At 37.3% G+C, this 20,436-nt stretch overlaps 1 protein-coding gene across 1 annotated transcript in view; it reads left to right on the top strand.

The window, feature by feature from the left end:
* LOC109842313 (nudix hydrolase 3) overlaps nucleotides 4,416–20,436 on the top strand; it is a 29,282-nt gene continuing 13,261 nt past the window's right edge. Inside the window, exons 1-10 of the mRNA XM_020411208.1 lie at nucleotides 4,416–4,433; nucleotides 6,234–6,400; nucleotides 7,187–7,219; nucleotides 7,436–7,513; nucleotides 8,212–8,308; nucleotides 9,225–9,358; nucleotides 10,432–10,513; nucleotides 10,696–10,782; nucleotides 11,009–11,115; nucleotides 12,931–13,102. Coding sequence (XP_020266797.1) covers nucleotides 4,416–4,433; nucleotides 6,234–6,400; nucleotides 7,187–7,219; nucleotides 7,436–7,513; nucleotides 8,212–8,308; nucleotides 9,225–9,358; nucleotides 10,432–10,513; nucleotides 10,696–10,782; nucleotides 11,009–11,115; nucleotides 12,931–13,102 — 975 coding nt within the window. The remainder of the gene's footprint in view (nucleotides 4,434–6,233; nucleotides 6,401–7,186; nucleotides 7,220–7,435; nucleotides 7,514–8,211; nucleotides 8,309–9,224; nucleotides 9,359–10,431; nucleotides 10,514–10,695; nucleotides 10,783–11,008; nucleotides 11,116–12,930; nucleotides 13,103–20,436) is intronic.

The raw sequence follows: 20,436 nt of genomic DNA on the forward strand, positions 1-20,436 counted from the left end.
GAACTCTGCGTTTTGGACCTGTGACGCAGAGTTAGGTTCTGCATGAACTATGCGTTTTGGACCTGGGACGCAGAGTTGGGTTCTGCATGAACTGTGCGTTTTTTGGACCTGAGACGCAGAGTTGGGCTTCGCATGAACTGTACGTTTTTTGGACCTGGGACGCAGAGTTGGGCTCCGCATGAACTGTGCGTTTTTGGACCTGGGACGCAGAGTTGGGCTCCTCATGAACTGTGCATTTTTGGACCTGAGACGCAAAGTTGGGCTCCGCATGAACTGTGCGTTTTTGGACCAAAGACGCAGAGTTGGCCTCCGCATGAACTGTGTGTTTTTGTCGTTGAACGCAAAGTTGGACTCTGCGTTTTAAGTCCACGAACTCTGCGTTTTGACTCTGTAATGCAGAGACGAACCTTAGGCGGGCTTGGCGAGCTTCAGGATAAGTCCAATGTTCTGACGAAGTCTAGTCTTGCAGACGGACTTCAGAACATAACTTGCTACGAAGAACAGGTTATAACTTTCAAACCGTAAGTCGGAATTGGACGAATTATATATAAAAATCGGCTATCTCGACGAGACAGAGCCGACCAAACCAACCCCATTGGGTTCGGTTTACTCCAACAGTTTTGCCAAATTCCTTACGGTTTGAGAGATATCTGCGTTTTGACTTGAAGAGACCGTCGATTTGTAGTCTCTTTTGCTAGAGCGTTGCAAAGATCGTCATCTTGTAATCTTCGTCTTGGCTCCTTAAAAATGTGAGAGTCGTCAGATTGTAACTCTCGATGTTGATTGTGAAGGCTGTTGATTAGAGCTTTCATCAATTGTTACGAAGGTCGTCAGATTGTAACCTTCATCGATCCACGTGAAAGTCTTCAAATTGTAACCTTCTGAAAGTTGTCAGATTGTAACTTCCATCATCGGTGTTTGATGTGGATTGGCTATCTGTTGTGATTTTTAGACAGCCTATAATTCCGAAAAATACCCCTCCCTTTTCTTCTTCTTCTTCTTCTTCTTCTTCTTCTCTGTGGTTTTCTCCTCCTCCTCTCAATCTCCTCCCCCTCCTCCTCCTCTCAATCTGGTTGCAACTCCTCCCCTCCTCCTCCTCTCAATCTCCTCTCAATTTCCACCTCCCCTCCTCCTCTCAATCTCTTCCCCCTCCCCCTCCTCCTCCTCTCAATCTCCTCCCCTCCCCCTCCCTCTCCTAGTGGTGGTCATCCACCACCGACCTCTACTTCGACCAGACCCTCTCCAATGTCACCCGGCCCTTCGCCATCCTCCTCTCAATCGTCGGGCAACGATCGCCCATCGTCTCCTACTCTACTCTCATCGTTGAACATCTCAAGCCTCTCGAGGAGAAGACCCTTCACACTATGATACGGCCGCTTTCGAGCTCTACCAGTGCGTCGAGGCGTTCTACAACGGAGTCTGGTGGAAGGGAGTGATGACCAAAGTGTCGGGGAGAGATGGAGACTTACTGTATTCAGTTTATTTTTCGGCTAGCAGGGAGGAGTTTCAGTTCAAGGCATCGGAGATTTGGAGGCAAATGAAGTGGGCGAAGGGGGAGTGTATTAACGTTGAAGATGATGATCAAGTGAGTGATTAATTATTTTAGTTTTTGAATTTTATTTTCCTTTGAGTGGTTTTATAAGTGCAGGTTCATGACGTAACCCACTTTCCTATGATTATATATGTGTGTTTGATTCTTGTGGCTCTTTTGTGCCCTGCACACCAGTTGTTTGTCATTTTGCTTCACTGAAGTAATAAGAATAGTATCACACATAAATATGTAAAATTTTGTTTGGGAGTCTTGACACTGTGGTATGACCAATGTAAGTCTACGTTCCCAGGACTACAACCCTCTAAGGAATTAACCACCATCTCTTCGTTATTCATTATATATGAGAAGAAAAAAACCATTTGTTTTGCTGTGCCCATTTGTTACTTTGAGAATTTGCTACTAGTTTTCTCTTTTGGGTGTGTTCTTAACTGTAAGATTGTGTTTCGCAATGGGTTAGAATTTTTATTTTACCAAGTTTTTTATTAGCTGACGTTACCTTTGTGAATCCAGTGCTGCAACATTTATAACATCTAAAAGCTCCAGCCGATAATTGTGCTATTTATCTAACCATACGGTTTGGTTGTCTCTTATTTGTGGCAAAATAAGTGAAATTTTGATTAATGTTAAATCTCATGAGAACATAGAATGTCTGTCAAATCTCATGATCAGCAAGAACATGATCAACAAGAACATGACATGTATCCTATGTTAACTTTAACTGGTACATGTTAATTGTCATCATTATATGTTAACTCTCCTTGTAACATGTTAACTTTCCAGCTAAACATGTTAACGTTCATCATAATATGTTAACTTTCACTGTTATATGTTAATTTTTGTAATAATATGTTAACTTTCTTCATAACATGCTAACTTTTTCTCAGAATGATTACTTTTTCTCATCTTATGAATGTGTTGTGTTTTGAGAGAAGCTTGTTTTTGTAATGGATAGACATACACCAATGAACTGGAGATCAAGGTCTCACGACTTGAAGAAGAGAACGATATTACATTCTGCGCCGTCACCAGAACCAAAGCATCAACTGCGAAGATCAAGCTCAGCTTCTTTCTAAAGATTGCCTGTATACTAAAATTTGTAGATTTGCATGGAGATTGGAGTGATTTTTGTAAGATATTTGTATAAGAAAACATATCTGAACTTGTGAGAACTTATGATCTGTTAGTTATTTTTTGTGGTTGTACTCGAAACTGAGTAGAAGAATGACCCATAATTGTCGGCTTGAACGATTTACATATGTTTAAGATATCATGAGAAGTTGTAGCAAGTTTTACTTTAGTGGGTTTTTTCTTATTCTTGAAGTTTCAATGCGTCGATTCTAATACACGTCTGTTGGTACAATGAGGCATATGTTTGTCTCCATTTTTGTATGTTGTTTTAACTTTGGATTAACATGTTACGAGGAGAGTTAACATATAATAATGAAAGTTAACATGTAACAACTAAAGTTAACATTCAAGAAAGTGGGTCTGCTGGGTCTAATCTCTGCTTTTCCTAAATTCACAGCTGAACATTTTTCTTTCCCTTTTCATTCACTGACATTCTGTATTCAAATGAAAGTTAACATGTTCATCTTAAAGTCAACATGTTAGAATAAAAGTTAATATATATAGCAGAAAGTTAACATGTAATAGTGAAGGTTAACATATTATGATGAAAGTTAACATGTTCAGCTGAAAATTAACATGTTACGAAGAAAATTAATATATTATGGTGAAAGTTAACATGTTACGAACAAAGTTAATATATTATGATGAAAGTTAAACATATGTAAATCGTTCAAGCCCACAAGTATGAGTCATTCTCCTACTCAGTTTCAAGTACAACCACATAAAATAGCAAACATATCATAAGTTCTCACAAGTCCAGACATGTTTTCTTATACAAATATCTTACAAAAACCACTCCAATCTCCATGCAAATCTACGCAATTTAGTATGCATGCATTCTTTAGAAAGAAGCTGAGCTTGATCTTCGCAGGTGATACTTTTGTTCTGGTGGCGGCGTAGAATGTAATATCGTGTCCAACTCTTGGAAAAAAAACAAATGAAAAAACTGAGTTACTTGGGCATTTCATCAAACACCTACAACCCTCATCTCCTCCTCGTAATGTTTCTAACAAAAGGAAGAACCTACAAGCTTTGTGAAGAGCATCAAAAAAGAAAAGATGCAGGGAAATAAGCAAGCAATCAAGGAGAAACAACTAAATTCATTTGAACATACTTGTAGACTTGCGTATTCATTTGAACATGCCCTTATCTTGCTCCGACTAATTCAACACATGATTTAATCTGTCTTTTCAAATACATATCTAACCAATTATTCAACAAATTAGCACAATCCATAGTCACACTGGATAGGCTCTGAGAATCTACTATTCTCTCCATATGCATTCTCAAATCCTCGGAATCGCACAATTCACCATTATCAAACCTACTAGTGATAGAGTCTGAGGTCAAAAGCCTTCGAGCTCCGCCAACACTTGGAGGGCAAAAAGGGATACCCCCGCCTCTGCTTCTTCCTCCACGACCGCGTCAACGACGGGGAGGACTCCCTCCACCCTGGCTCCGTCGCCCCGTCCACCCCAGCTAAACAACTCCTCCTCGAACAGAGAAGATGAATTATGAGCCTACTCTCATTTGTAAAACATGTGGCTAATGCAAGTGACACATGGCAACTCATGAAATTGGCGTTAGTCAAAAGCCAACCTTTTTAAATCATACTCTGAACTAGCCCCATGTCTAAAATGCCATGTGGAATTCTCACCATTGGTATGAGACTGAAAAGACAGCCTAACTCTACATTGAGTGTCATATATCAACCCAGCTTAAACTTCACACCAACATGGCGCTTGCAGCAATGGTAGACCAACTTTTGTTATTTTCTTCAACCTCGAATGCCTCAAACAGTCTCCAATTTGGACCCTACAACCATGGTAGACATTAAATTTGTTTGATAAAATGTATTGCAAATACTTGAACACCTGCCATAGCTAGGGCAAATCTGAAGATATTCATCTATTTGGTATATGACTATACCCCTTCTAAAGTAATCGAACCAAACATCAAGCTATTGAACAATATCATTTCCAACAAACCGCATCACAATTCCGAGTCCACCCCAACTAAACAACCTCCTCCTCCCCAGCACGCCAAGATCTTCACTGCCGCTGCCGGCCTCTGCTTCTTCCTCCACGGGGGGGAAAAATAACCTGCGTCGGCTGGGGCAGGACTCCCTCCACCCTGGGTCGAAGCCCCCTCCCCCCCTCTGCCCACCTGCCAACACGCCAAGAGCTTCGCCGCCGCTCCCGTCTGCGAGGATAGGAACGCTTCTCTGAGGTGATCTGCTTTTAGCGTGAGAAGAGAGAAGAGAGAAGGGAGAGAGGGCAGACAAGTTTTTGGAGGAAATGGTTAAGAGTATTTTAAGGATTTGACATATACTCTCTTCATGTGCTATCTTGGAAATATAAAAGAAGGCTGAAACATAACTACTTCTTAGGGCTGAGCATGGTTCGGTTCAAATCGAAAAAACCGACCGAACCGAACCGAACCGACCCGAAAAAAGCGGTTTTAAGAGTAAGGCGGTTCGGGTCGGGTTGACAACTTTTCAAACCGACCCGACCCGAACCGACCGAATATATTCCCAAAACTTTCAAACCCGTTCGCGTTTACCCGACCCGTCCCAAACCCTCAACCCTAACTTCATTTCCTCTCATTCCCAAACCCCCCCCGCCGCTACTCATTCCCAATTTCCCATTTCGCTCGGCCTCAATCCCTCTCTCTCGCTCTCTCTCTTCTTCCAAGACCCCGACCCTTACTCTCAAGGTACATAGTATTAATTTTTCTTCAATTTCCTCTGTTGTTGTCTTTGAATTAAACATGAAGTAGGTGGAATGAGCGCTTCTTGTTGGAGTATGTTAGTGCCATTTGAGTTGGATTTTCCCCATTTAATCACTCAATTCAGCACTTCTGTGTATGTTGTCCCTTGGGTTAGTTGTTGATTCAAGTGTGCACGACGCTTAAGTATCTTAGCCATGGCTCAAATGATTTGCATTTGGGCGCATATGAAAACAAATATATACAAATTATCTCTTGGGACAAGCAATATTTGTGCATTTCATTGTTATACTTGATGAAAGTTAGAACCGAACAAACCGAACCGAACCGCACCGAACCGATTTGCAACGGTTTGGTTCGGTTTTGAATTATAGGTGGTTCGGTTCGGTTGTTCAAATTTTAGTAAAAACCGACCCGAACCGAACCGTGCTCACCCCTACTACTTCTTAAGTAAGGGCTTTGTCACCCAAAAAATAATACGAGCGGCCTGACCACATTCTCTTTTTTTTTTCCTTTTTTTACCCAAACAAACAGCCCAAAACTATCATTTTAGGCGTGAAAAGGTCCGACCGGAACCCAGACCCCATACTCTCCGCTGACCTCCGATCATCTCACGGCTCTCGTAATGGCTGTCGCGTCCACAACCAGACGCGGAACTCCTCGACGTCCTCACCAAAACCGTGAAAAGACCGCGTCTTAAGCCTAGGTACCACACCCACACACTCTCTCTTCTCTCTCACTCCTTCATAAAAAAACCTATATTTCTCACAATCGATCACCAATTTCATCTCTTTTCTTTTGGCTTCGTCAGGGATTGGTCTCATAGGGACAGGAGATACATACTGAGCGGGGTTCACGTTGGATCTACTCGGAGAGCACGCAGGAGCTTCTGCTTCAGAGGAGGGCCGATTGCAAGGACTCGTGGCCGGGTCAATGGGATATTTCTAGCGCCGGCCATATCTCCGCCGGCGATAGCTCGCTTGTATCCGCGAGGTTCGTCAAAAATTTACCGGTTGTTTGCATTTGAACACCCTGAATTTTGGTACCCTGAACTTAATTTTGTTCTAGGATATCATATCAATATAAAAGAGTAAATGAGAAACAAATTTCCTTTAAAGTATTAAATTGCCTGAATAGGACTTCGGAGTATTAAAGTGTGAAATAAGCCATGCTTTTCTATATTTGACGCTAACGGATTATATGTATAGGACTTAGGTTCTTGATCTCTACATGAGAGGAAGTGTTTATGGCTAAAATTAGGCAGGTGTGCGATTTTTATTTTGTTTTCTAGGTTAGTATAACCTTGCATATGCTAAATTTTGTTGAGCTAGAAAGTTTTAAGCGGTGAAAGGTTTGTTTAACCTTTTGCATACTTTGTCTTTGCATTGTTGGTGTAATCTTGTTAAAAGTTGTTATATATGGGGTGATTTGAGTGATACAAATGAACTCAATGAAATATAACCTCAAACAGCCATTAACTATCAACTAAGGTTAGAAGTACTAAGTTGATGCTGAAATATTTTGTTATATTATAGGGTGACAATGTACATATTTTGGAGTTCTTCTCAGAATTAGACCATGTGAATATCATGCCACTGTTTTTGAATATTTAAACAGAATGCCCCCCTCGATTCTCTTTTACTTCTTTCTTCTATTTAAGAGAGAATGTATTCATGTCATCTTCTCCATCTGAGTTCTTCACCTAATTGGAACACACAAAAAATTAAATCTGGTAAGAAACTCTATGGGGAAGTTAACATGTGCAGGTATCTTTGTCAGGAGAGAAACTCTGTGGAGAAGGCTACATACGAGGTATCTAGCTACCTGCAACCAGTTATGTTCTATATGCTTCTTCAAAACAAATTTTGTATAGTCATCATCTTATGTTGTACCAGTAATATGTCACGAAAGAAATGGTATCTTCATTTCTGAACTTAAGTTGCATTAACAGCAACTTCTATGTTATATGATGCTCGAATTTATTTCCTTTCTCTTATACTTTTACTTAATAATTCAATGCTTTCTCAGGCGGGAGCTCCATGAAGAGCTTGGCATCAACCTTCCAAAAGATGCATTTGAGTTAATTTTTATTTTCCTTCAAGAATGGTGAGCAGGCTCTTTTTGCTACAGTCACTTCCAAGTTTAATTTTGTCTGAAATGCTGAATACATTACACCAAAGTATTTATCATATTGATCTGTAAACTTATTTTAATCTTGCTCGGAAGTCATTTCAAGATTCATGTTATTCGGTCTTTCCCAATAAGATGTACATTATTTAAGATTGACCATTGCTGTTGAGACAATTTCAGCTTTTGAAACTTCAAACTAATCACCATCAAAATAGTAGTATTAACTGTACATATAGACTTGCATTTCTTCACAAAGTGAATAATCCAATAACGTTGCCTGTCTTTCTAACTTTAAACTGAGTTTTACTTCTAATCTTGGTTGAACTATGAGCAGTCTATAATACTCAATAATCAAAAATGATTTCACAATAAGTCCCAACGAATATGTCATAAAAATTTTGTTAGCATGCAAATATTCCTTCTTAATGTTGTCTCTAATCAAATGATCACAGTAACTTATCTTTTTTTATATTTTCTTCATCCTCTTAGTACAAATGTGTGTAGAACAGCAAATTTTCTTCCCTCGGTATTAGTTATGTTCTGCTAATTCTTAGAGCATTTCTAGTTCCCTATTGTTGGTTGTAGAGTCAGACCATTATTCTTAAGATAGTTTCCCTTTTGTGAGAATCTGAATAATTCGTATATAAATGGACTCATCCCATTTTGTCTTGCAGTGTTATAAATGATGGAAAATATATAAACAATGAATTTAATGATGTATATCTAGTCACGACTTTGGCGCCAATTCCTTTTGAGGCATTCACTCTTCAGGTGAGAGATGAAATTTGTCTAATATGAAATTCAGTTTCTTAAATGTAGTATATTCATGTTTCTTTTCAGTCAATAAGGTATGCAACAGTCTCATTAATTCATATAAAGAATAAAGTTGTGTTTGAAGACAATCATTTCGCAAGTAAAACACGATCATGGATTCCATATGTCTAATTGCTAGTGTTACATAACTATGTCTTTAGAAAGAATCGTTGCACTATGATTGCCCTGGTGAATAATGGAGGAAGAAAGAAAAGAATTGAAACAGAAATTAGAGGGCACAAGGTGATTCAGTGGAGATTGAGCTACATCCTCTAAGATGTTGACTTTGTGCAAGTGGACTGGTGGTAAGTTAGGAAGTGGCCTGGGGTGGGTATGTTAGCATCCCCAAACAGATAAGAACACCTTTCCTCAGAAAAAGTAAGAAAACGAAAAAAGGGTATCCTTTTTGGCCACTAGAAAGATTATTCATACATCTAGGAGAAAAACTCGCTGAACTCAGCTTACATGCTCCACCCTTGTTTGGAGTATACCAAGGAGCTTTGAAAGAAGTAGGGAGAAGAACATTGACAGTGCTTTCCATGTGGAGGAATTTACCATTGAGAAATTCAGATTGGCAATACTAAAGGAAATAGGCGTGATAAAGCTTGTTTTCTATGCATATGTTTTCAGATGTCTATCTATATAATATACTTTCATATATAGTCTCCATCAAATGCATTAGCTATAAACCTCTAATACTATAATAATTGTGGTAACTGAAAAGAAAAGCAAAATAACAGGCTTCTTATTTGTAAAATTGTTCCTTATTGGAATTGGCTTGTCTGTGAGTCCTATAGACAACTTAGCTAACTAGTTTTGTGTTCTAATTTAGCGTGTAAATACTAATTTGATATGATATCATGTCATTTTACAGGAAACTGAAGTCTCTTCTGTTAAGTATGTAAATTGGGCAGATTATAGAAGTCTATTAGCCAGCGGCAACCAAGAATATGTTCCTTATGATGTTTGTGGGCAGTATGGTAAACTTTTCAACATTATCGAACAACGGTGAGCTAATCAATACAATAAGGGAGATGATTACAACTCTCTTCACATTTTTCCATGGAAATCAATGTTCCTACTTTCTGGTGTCTGGTATCCGTGTCTCTTCTGTTCCATTTTATCTGGATGTACTCTTTATTTAAATCTATTTGGTTGTTACTGATCATCGTAGTTCAAGCCTTTCCCATCTAAGTGTTAATATATTCAGCTGAGAAGTCATGTTGTCATGATTCATGTCTTTGTATACTTAGAAATAGATATTATAGTCAAATTTGGCTATCATAGGTTCGGATACGTGCTGCTCTGAGGAAATAACAAACTGATATAATTTTTATTATTGATACTTATGGAGGTGATGGGCTGATATTTGATGTTTAAAGGTTTATAGTAAGTTCAAGCAAACTATGTGTTGGCCTTTAGTAAGACAACTTAGGTCTTTTTGGTTTTAGATTGAAGAACATGGGGTATTTATAACTCCAAGATAATCCCAAACAATTTTGAGCTTGACAAGCCTACTATAATCCATATTAGAAAGTGAAAAACACTTGGAAGTAAGATCAGTGGACTGTATTAAGTAGACTAATTCAGTTAAAATAGAAAGCTTATAGGGATAGGATTCAGTGGGAGAAGTAGGGAGATTGGATATTTTAACGAAGGTGATAATTAAAAAATCAAAGGGAACAGATTTGGTTTAGCTACATTAAATCTTTTTTGGTCCATTCTTCTTCCAGATTAGCTACCAACATGATTTTTATGTCCTTGATACTTTTTTGTCCTCAGCCGCTGCTAGTCCAGATGCTCTTGCTGCAACTATGAAACTTCCAGTCCTATGTGGCATCCTCAGTAGGGATTTGAGTAACAAGCTTGCCTAATATATAACTCCGTAATGAACTTGGTGTAGTTTTGTCCAAGAATGAATGCATTATAACTAATTGTAGTATGAATCCAGTGCTTGTTTTTGGCTTATCATAATCAGCTGGACTTCAGTTACTCTGATTCTCTATTAATTGGCAACCTCTACTTAATCCGCAGTTTACCTTCTTGAGCCATTTGGTTATGACAATTTGTCATTGTTGCAGGTACAAAGAAAATATGGAGTCTCGCAGTCTTGCGTTGCAAAAGCAGCTTGGTCGATATGTTCCTGTTAATCTGGACACAGAGGTAATCCTTAACATCATTCATTCTGATTTTATGAGGTAACTTCTTCCGCTTAGAACTGCTCTGAGCTAGTTACTTAAGAAGTCACCTTAGAAACTCTTTAACCTACCATAGAGGCACTTGAACTGTTGAACATAAATTACATTCTTCCATTCATGTCTTGATTTTTTAAATTACTTTTGTAGTTGACTGCACTCTCAAAAGCGGACAGGGAAGCATTATCCTTCATAATTAAGGCATCAGCAGTTGTTGATGATATATTCTTTGATCAGGTAACGATCTATGAATTACCTCTTTAAAATCTAACATTATTCCAGAACCTTTTCTCCACGTTTAGTTAAATTGTATGACATGTTTCTCTTATTATAGTTTTCGATTTGGTTCTTTTTATCTTGCATAATTGTAGAATCATTAGTATCAGATCCATCACATGCACAGTTGTGATGAAACATATAAATTTTGTAATGGCTCTGTTTCTCATTGTATTTTCTCCCCCAGGTCTGGTATAGCAATCTTATGCTGAGAGATTGGTTGAAGAAGCATTCTGATGCCTCCAGCTTGGATAGACTAAAATGGATGTATTACGCTATCAATAAGAGCCCATGGTAAAATTTCTTTACGACTTTAAGTTACATATCTAGCCGAACAACACATTTTCCCAGTAAACTGTACATGGATTTGTTCCTTATAATTTGTATCATCCAATATTTTCATTCTTTTAGCTAAACTATGTTTTCAAGCTTCTTATTCTTTTTATTTTTCACTACGTATAAATAACAACATTATGCTTGGTGATTTCTTACTCATCAGTCTTTAGTTTTATAGCCTTCTTCTACATTTTTATTTCCTTCTCAGTTCAAAAGCATTCTGCATTGATGTGATTGGAGTATGTTCTGCATTGATGTTTCCTGTAATAATGTGCTGACGTTCTCCAAACAATTTAATTAAGTTCTTTTCAGCTTCTTACCATTAATACTTCTTCTTTTCTTAATGGACAATCTCGACCAAATAAGATTTACTGTTTAAAAATAATAATAGTTAGAAAGAACTCCAGAAAAAGTTTCAGTTGAACAAAAGTTGATCTTGGACATTTGGCCATTGAGTAGACCAGAGCGCCAAATTAACCAATTGATTCAAGCTTGTGACTCTTGTTTATGCATGTGCAGTTCTTTTTCTCTGGTTTGGTAAAGAGTTTTTTCGTTGTACTAAATGTTGCATTTTTATTGTCTTGTCATTTTTTCTTTATGGATTTATTTTTGTACTATAGTACTGTTCTACTTTCTTGTTTTGGCTCTGATTAGTTATTACTTATTAGCTATTACCATGTTGTATGTTACAACTTACATTGTTTTAAATATCCGTGACATGGCCCGATATTTCGTCTGATATATCCTTTTATAGGGCTTGCCGCAACCGATGAAGTCTCTAAATATCATTTACATCTTTTGGGCTATTTTGTGCGATATATCTCTGATTTGGCTGATATATCACCCGATATGTTGGCCGTTATGTTAGCCGATATATCCTTTTTATATGGTTCGTTGCAAAACAACATACCATGTTTGGCAATTTTGGGCAAGGTATCGTGATTTTCCCATTATATCAAATGACATTTTCGCCTAAAAATTCAAACGAAATGTTGCAACACTGATTTGTACTTTTGCTTGTTTACAAGATTGATTAGTGATCCTAAACATATATTATTATATTTTGTATGATTAGATTTCATTACGTATGTTGAGATCACATTTTAGTGCATTGTACTATATATGCAAATATCCTTTATGGCATTCCGATATTTAGCACATATCCCTGATATTTTCTGATACTCGCAATCAGATATGAATTTTGGCCATCCGATATTTCCCCGATATCCAATATTTAAAACCTTGATAGCTTGTAATGGCTTTTCTTTTTCCCCCTCATGATTGGAGCATCATTTTTTTCTAGTACATCTCGGACACTCAAATATAAGAGCCATCCTGTAATTTTTCTATGTACTATGGTCGTTAAAACCACTCCCTGAGTTGACTTGCCCTCTGGGGATGTTTAGAAAATGTGCTCATATGTTCCTGATATAGTAAGATTGTCTTAGAAGGTGATATACTTTCACATTACAACAGATGCAATGTAGGTATTCCAAATATTTTCAGAATGACATTAAAGAATTTCAAAGTTAAGCGGCACCAATGTAACATAGTACATGGCTTGCTATACAGAATCAGTTTTAAAATCAATCAAAAGATAAATAGTAAATATAATGATACATTGGACCCATTTCTTCTTCCAGTTCATAGGGTCATTTCAGAAGTGTTTGATTATGGGTTCCTACCCAATGATGCAGAATGAATGATAAGTCATGTAGCTGTTTTTCTGTTCTTTAGTATTTATCAGCATTAAAGATTGGCTTCACATCACAGGTCATGTCTCGATGAAGAGAAGGCATTCTTGACAACAGCAGATTCTGCTGTCAGGCTGCTCGCTGAATCCACCAGGCGAGTTCCTGGTTGGAAAGGAATTGAATATAGAGCTGCATTTCCTATGGTGAAGCCACCTGGTGCGAACTTCTATCCTCCTGATATGGACAAGACGGTAACTAACATCTACTGATATTAGCCATCACGATGCAAACGTTACATAAACAATTTTAAAAACAACATTGTCATCAGACTGGTGCCAGGTATAAATTGATCCTGAAGCAATAAACAAAACTTAATTTATGATATTATAAGAACCTATTGAACCTTTAATCGAAGAGAAAAATTGCATTACATGCATGAGAAGTGTTTATGTGGCTTGGGGAACAAATGTCTTGGAGTAAATTTTAGAATCATCGCAGCTAACAACAACAAATGTCTTGGAGTAAATTTTAGAATCATCGTAGCTAACAAAAATTTTTGCCTTACCATCATTTTTTTTCCTTTTATTTTTGTTCTTTTACTACTAAGCTTTCATTATAGCAAATGTTGTGTTTGTGGGTGTACTTTTCATACATCATGATCAAATTAACGCGTACAATCTGTCTAAAATATTTGCAATTGTTAGAAGAGAATATTAGTTTAGCATTAGTTTAGTCCCATATTGCCTGTGAGACTAACTTGTAACTAATCCATCTTTATAAGTAATAAAGTATAGAGTGAGGGGAGAACTCTCCAAGAAACTCTTTTCTCTCTAAATCTCAGCATGGTATCAGAGCCAGGTTCCTAACCCTAACACTAATACTAATCCAAATTCCTAAACCTAATCCTAACCCTAATTCCCGCCGCTAGTTCATCCAGATCCAAGTCTTCGCTTTGTCTTTAGATCCGATCTTCCTCGTCCTCGTCTTTCTCGTCCTCGTCCATGTCCTTGTCCTTGTCCTCGAATGAATTGAAGAAATCGACATCAAGCGGAGGCCTCTCGAGCTCGCTGAGGAAGTCGAGGGCGTCGTTGTCGTCGACCTCCATTCCCACCATCGACACGATCCCCTCGTCGACCTCCTGATTGTACAACGAAGATGACGACGATGGCTTCATCACTGCTGACCTCGTCTTCTTTTTTATTTTGATTTCCTTCGTCATCCGATCCAGATCTCCAAAAAAATTATTATTATTATTTTTATATTTATATACATATATTTATTTATTTAACCTTTGGGTTAAATAATAAACTTTCAGGTTCCATCTTAACTTTCGGGTTCTTGAACTTTAACCTTCGGGGTTCCATGTTAACCTTCGGGTTCTTGGACTTGTTCAGCCTACTGGTTAATTCAAGAATTATTATCTTGAACTTGGACATGCTTTGATTGTTTTTATTTTAGAGTACAACTTGTGGAGGGTATTGTCTTGAACTCTACTCGTCTGTTTCATGATGACCGAATCTGAGGAACTCAAGAATTCTAAGTTAACGGTCCAGACGAAAGTTTTGAAGATATTTTCTAGTAGAATCACTGACCGAAAACTTGATGGAATTAACTATTTCCAGTGGAAGCGTGTTATTAAAATCTACGTGGCAAACCGAGGCAAAACTGATCATTTGTTGACGGACCCTCTTACTCCGACACCGGAATCTTAGACATTGGACGATAGTGTCCTCTTGTATCAAATTCTTAATACTATGGAGCCTAAAATTCAGGATTTAGTTCTTCATTATATGACAATGAAGGAACTTTGGTATTTTTTGCAAGATCTCTATGGGGATAGCAACAATATTAATCGGGCATATGAAGTAATTCAAGAGCTGTTTCATAAGAAACAGGATGATAAACCCATAGATGATCATTATGGTGAGTTTAATCGTTTAGCTGAGGAATTCGTCAGATTTTTTCTATTACTGGGGATATAAAACAAATGCAGAACCAATAGAACAAACTTATGGTACTCACCTATTTGGGTACACTAGATTCTATTTACTCCTTTGCTCCGACATCGGAATCTTAGACATTGGACGATAGTGTCCTCATTAGAGAGTGAGTCATGTCAACTTGGCAAACACCATCATGTTTCTTATCCTAATCGAGTCAATAAGACGGTTGCTAAGCCATTTGATCTTGTTCATTTTGATGTCTGGGGGCCATGCCAATAACTTCTAAATTGAAATTCCGATACTTTATCAGTTTTGTAAATGATCACTCTCATGTTACTTGGATTTATCTTCTCAAGTCTTTTCTACATTTAAAGTCTTTTATTCTAAAATAATCAATCAATTCAAGACTAATAAAAAATTTTCGATCTGATAATGCAAAGGAATATTTGGATGTCAACTTCACTAGTTTCCTTTAACAACATGGAATCCTCCATCAGTCTTCTTGTGTTTACATTCCTCAGCAAAATAGAGCTGCTGAACAAAAGAATAGACATCTCATTGATATTGCTTGGACCTTGCTATTCCATCGTCGTGTTCCTAAATTTTTTTAGGGAAAGCTATCTTAACAGCATGTTACTTGATTAATTAAATGCCCTCTTTTTTTCTGCAAGATAAAATTCCCCAAAATAAAAGATCTTTAGCTCTCTGTGCTTTGTTCATAATCACAGTCCAAATAAATAAAAGTTGACTCTCGGTCTATTAAAGACATTTTTCTTGACTACTCCCGAAAGCATAAATGTTACAAGTGTTTTTGTCCGTCACTCAATCGTTTTGTGTTATCTGCTGATGTAACATTTTTTGAAGATAAACCTGATCATTCTAGTTCTCCATCTCTATTATCACCGGATGAGTATGACTATTTGATCCTGCAAGAGTCGTTTAACGGTGATGGTTCATCCGCTGATAATACTATTTGTGCTAATGGTAAAGACTCGGTTCGTTTTAACGATCTAATTCAAGTTTATCATTGTCACTCTGCTCCTGCTCCTATGCTAACGTCGTCCTCAACACCACATCCTCCGTCCGAATAACTTGAATCAGTAAGTGCAAATTTACCCTATTCTGCGAAAGACCTTCCTATTGTACTTCGAAAAAGGACACAAACTTGTACTCAACATTCTATTTCTAACTTTGTCTCCTATGATTGCCTCTCCTCTACCTTTCGATCTTTTGTTACTTCTCTCGACTCATATTTGATTCCCAAGAATGTGTCAGAAGTCCTGTCTATTCCAGGTTGGAACCAAGCGATGCAGGACGATATAAGGGCATTGCGGCAGAATGAGACTTGGAATTTGGTCCCATTTCCATCAGGAAAGCGGCCCGTCGGTTGTAAGTGGGTGTACACTGTCAAGTTGAATCCTGATGGAATTTTGGCACGCCTGAAAGTCCGACTGGTTGCTAAAGGCTATTCACAGGTGTATAGTTTGGATTACATAGATACATTTCTCCAGTGGCAAAAATGACATCTGTTCGGATTTTTGTTTCGTTAGCAGCGACAAATTACTGGCTACTTCATCAGTTGGACATCAAGAATGCATTCCTTAATGGTATTTTAGATGATGAGTTTTACATGGAGCAACCACTAGGTTTTGTTGCTCAGGGGGAGAATGCGAAGGTGTGTAGGCTGAAAAAATCACTATGGTCTGAAGCAATCTCCGAGAGCCTGATTTGGACGTTTTGCATCGGTTATTCAGGAATTTGGGCTTTGTCGCGTACAGAAAGATCACTCCGTCTTCTGCCGATTTCAGAATGGGAAACGAATTTTGCTCGTTTATGTGGATGACATTGTAATTATAGGGGATGGTATTGACAGCCTGAAGAAGCATTTACAGACACATTTCCAAATCAAATATCTTGGTTCCCTAAAATACTTCTTAAGCATTAAATTTGTAAAGTTAAGGAAGGGTATTCTTCTGTCACAAAGAAAGTATGTCCTGGATATGCTCTCAGAAGTCGGGATGTTAAGATGCAGAAGCAGTAATTCTCCAATGGATGCGAACTCAAAACTACTGCCAGATCAGAGGAAGCTTCTTGAGGATGTTGGGCAGCATAGGAGATTGGTGGGAAAACTGAATTATCTGATGGTGACCAGACCTGACATCACATTTGTAGTCAGTGTTGTGAGTCAGTTCTTGTCCGCACCAAGAACTACTCACTTGGATGCAGTAATGAGAACTTTGAGGTACTCGAAGAAGGTTCCAGGACGAGGAATTCTCTACTCAGATCAAGGACACCAGAATTGTAGGCTTTTCTTATGCAGATTGGGCTGATGTCCTTTTGATAAGAAATTGACTATTGGATATTGTATCTTTCTCGAAAGAAATCTGGTGTCATGAAAAAGTAAGAAGCAAAGTGTTGTGTCTCGATCCAGTACATAATCAAAATACAGAGCTATGAAAAATGTGACACTAGAGATGGTTTGGATCAGAGACCTATTGACAGAGATTGGTCTCCCTTGAATGTCCCATGAGTCTATATGACGATAATAAAACAACAATTCACATTGCTGAGAATCTCATGTTTCATGAGAGAACCAAACATATTGAAGTCGACTGTCATGTAGTCCACAAGAAGCTCGAGGACAAAATCATCACGACAAAACATGTATCGATAGTACATCAGTTGGCAAATATTCTTACAAAATCACTTCGTCGAACACGGGTTGACTTTATTTGTGACAAGCTGGGCATGCATGATATATATGCTACAGTTTGAAGGGGAGTGTTAGAAGAGAGTATTAATTTAGCATTGGTTTAGTTTCACATTGCCTGTGAGACTAACTCGTAGCTTATCCATCTCTATAAATAATAAAGTATAGAGTGAGGGAAGAACTCTCCAAGAAACTCTTTTCTCTCCAAATCTCAACATCAATAAAATTGGGCCTCATTCAAGACGATTCTAACTGAAATATTTTTTCTTGAACAATTTAAAGAATAATGCCCCTGATTAGCATTTTACCGTTTACCTTTCTCAATGTTTAGAAATAAATCTGTAGCTTACAGCTGCAACCTTGTTTTTCTTATTAACTGGCAATTCTTACATAGTCCGCTTTCTTAAAGCATATTCACAATCTTCTAACTATACAATGATTTTCAAAGTTTTTTATTTATTTAGATATAGTTTTCTAATAGTTAGCTGGGTGCCACATGCTAGAAAACTTCAATATAATATCACCTTTTATGGGTCCGAATATCAATCTGTGAAAATGTTGGGACATATATAAAAACCAATATGAAAGTTATGTTACTGGACTAGACCAATTGTCCAAGTAGTATCGGCATGGATCCATGCAGGCTTCCCTTAATTCGAAGTTCCCAACTAATAGCTTGTGAAGTGATATTCTTAGGTCATATACTCCACATATATTTGAAAGTTCTTCGAGTCCAAGCTACAGATTCCTATTTTAATGTTATAAAGACTCTTACTGCTGTAATGTAATTATACTATTGAAAAGTTATCATATAAAATATGGTTGTAAATTGACAATACTGACCATTATGTCTCAAATCCCACTTTGGTCTGCATTTTTGTGCCTCAGAGTTCAATGAGGTTCCTTGGGGTATTGTTATCATTTTTGTGTTTGTTTAGACCCTCTCTTTCTTAATATAGGGGGTTTTGGATGGTTGCACGTTGGTCGGATATGCTTAAAGTCTTAAACTGGAAAACTAATAGGACCATCTACCTGCTCGTTGACCCTCTATGGTTTATGGTAAGGTCTGAAAGTACCCTAGGGGGTGAATAGGGTAATTGCTAATCTAATCCGATATTAATGTCAAATTAAAACTTAGTAACAAGTATATCCTAACAATATGATATACACAAAGATATATACACAAAGATATAAGGTAGGATATATGATAAAACAAAGGGCGATATAAACTATGAGACAAAGGCGATATATGATAAACAAAGAACACAAGAAAATACGCTAATGCCAAACACAAATACAAAGCAAATGATCACGAAGTTCGGTTGACCCACGACCTACGTCTCCGCTCCTCACCCTCGAGGAGAATATTCACTAATCACCAAAATAACTACACATTCGGTTTTCCAAGTTCACTAAAAATTTTTACAACTCACATGATGCAATCACACAATATACTCCTCTAAATGTTGACCTAGCCCGTGTCACCTTCCTCAAGTGCTCGAAACTACAACCTCTTACCAGGAATTACAACCGACGCCACTCTTTTTGGAATCGATCCCGTCTCTCCACTTTTCTAAGTGTCATTGTGTATTACAATGTGTTCTCTCAACAATTTAGCTCAAAGTAAATTTGTTTGTTCTCTAATACAAGGATGAGAACTTAAGTGTAAGCTCACTCAACTAATCACACTCACAATCCAAATGTACTATGTGTGAAAAATATTTAAGCTCAATATGGGTGTGTGTGAAACAATAAGTATAATAAATATATATATATATATAAGAATCAAAATGACAATAAGCTAGATTAAGGAGTCAGAAAAACTTCTCTAAGAACAAGAGTGATGGAGGTTTGAAGATTGATGCTCAAAATCGAAATGATCTCCTCCTCTTGTAAACACTTTTGCATAAACCAAAACACTCTTGATTTTTCTTAAAAAACCTTTAAACAAACTTGCAAAACTTTTTTTTAAACATCCATAGTTGTTCTAAAGTGTTGAGGGCTAAGGGGTATTTATAGACACTCAAAACAATAGTCCAAAGCCAAAGAAAAGCACAAAAAATGAGGTAAAACCTACAAAAAATGGAATTTGGAAAAACTAGCAGTTGTTGCAACGGCTCTCTGGTCGGTCAACTGATTTTCATGTGTCGGTCGACCGATTTGGGGTCATCGGTCGATCGGTCGATTGGTTGAGAGGTGTCGGTCGACTGATTTCATGCACACGGTAGATATGTCAGATTCTAAATTTTTTGCGTAGCTGGCTTTCTAAAATCAATTAAAAATATCAAATCAACTCCAAAAATCGTAAAATTTTGAGGAAAGTTTCTACACATGTAGATAAACATGTTAGAGAAAGAATTTCCGAAATATCACTTCCCTTTTGTGAGAAACCACAGTTTTACAACAGATGTTCTAGATTCTGAAAACTGCTGAAACACTTGATTTTGTAAAATCAATTTAACATAGTAAATCAACTCTAAAAATGATAAAGTTTTAGTACATGTTTATAAACATGTAATAGAACATGTTAGAAAAAGAATTTCTCAATTTGCATTTCCTATTTTGTGAATACTCATTTGTTTTGTAAACTGTTCAAAAATACGAAATCGTCAAAACTTGATTTTGATGAAATTTCTTCAAACAAGTTTCGAAACACTTTCAATAGATTTGTAGATTTGAGAAAAGATATAAAATGTTATCGTTAAGTCTATAATCCAAAACGGTGATAAATAAAAAACAAGTGTGTATGAATTTTGAGCTATAAGTATAAACACACAAAGTATAACAACTAGGTGATAAATAAAAAACAAGTGTGTATGAATTTTGAGCTATAAGTATAAACACACAAAGTATAACAACTAAACTAGACACTATATACCCAATAAGTATAAACACACAAAGTATAACAACTAAACTAGACACTATATACCCA

This window comes from Asparagus officinalis, chromosome 5 (genome assembly GCF_001876935.1).
Source record: "Asparagus officinalis chromosome 5, Aspof.V1, whole genome shotgun sequence".
In the NCBI taxonomy this organism is placed as follows: Eukaryota; Viridiplantae; Streptophyta; class Magnoliopsida; order Asparagales; family Asparagaceae; genus Asparagus; species Asparagus officinalis.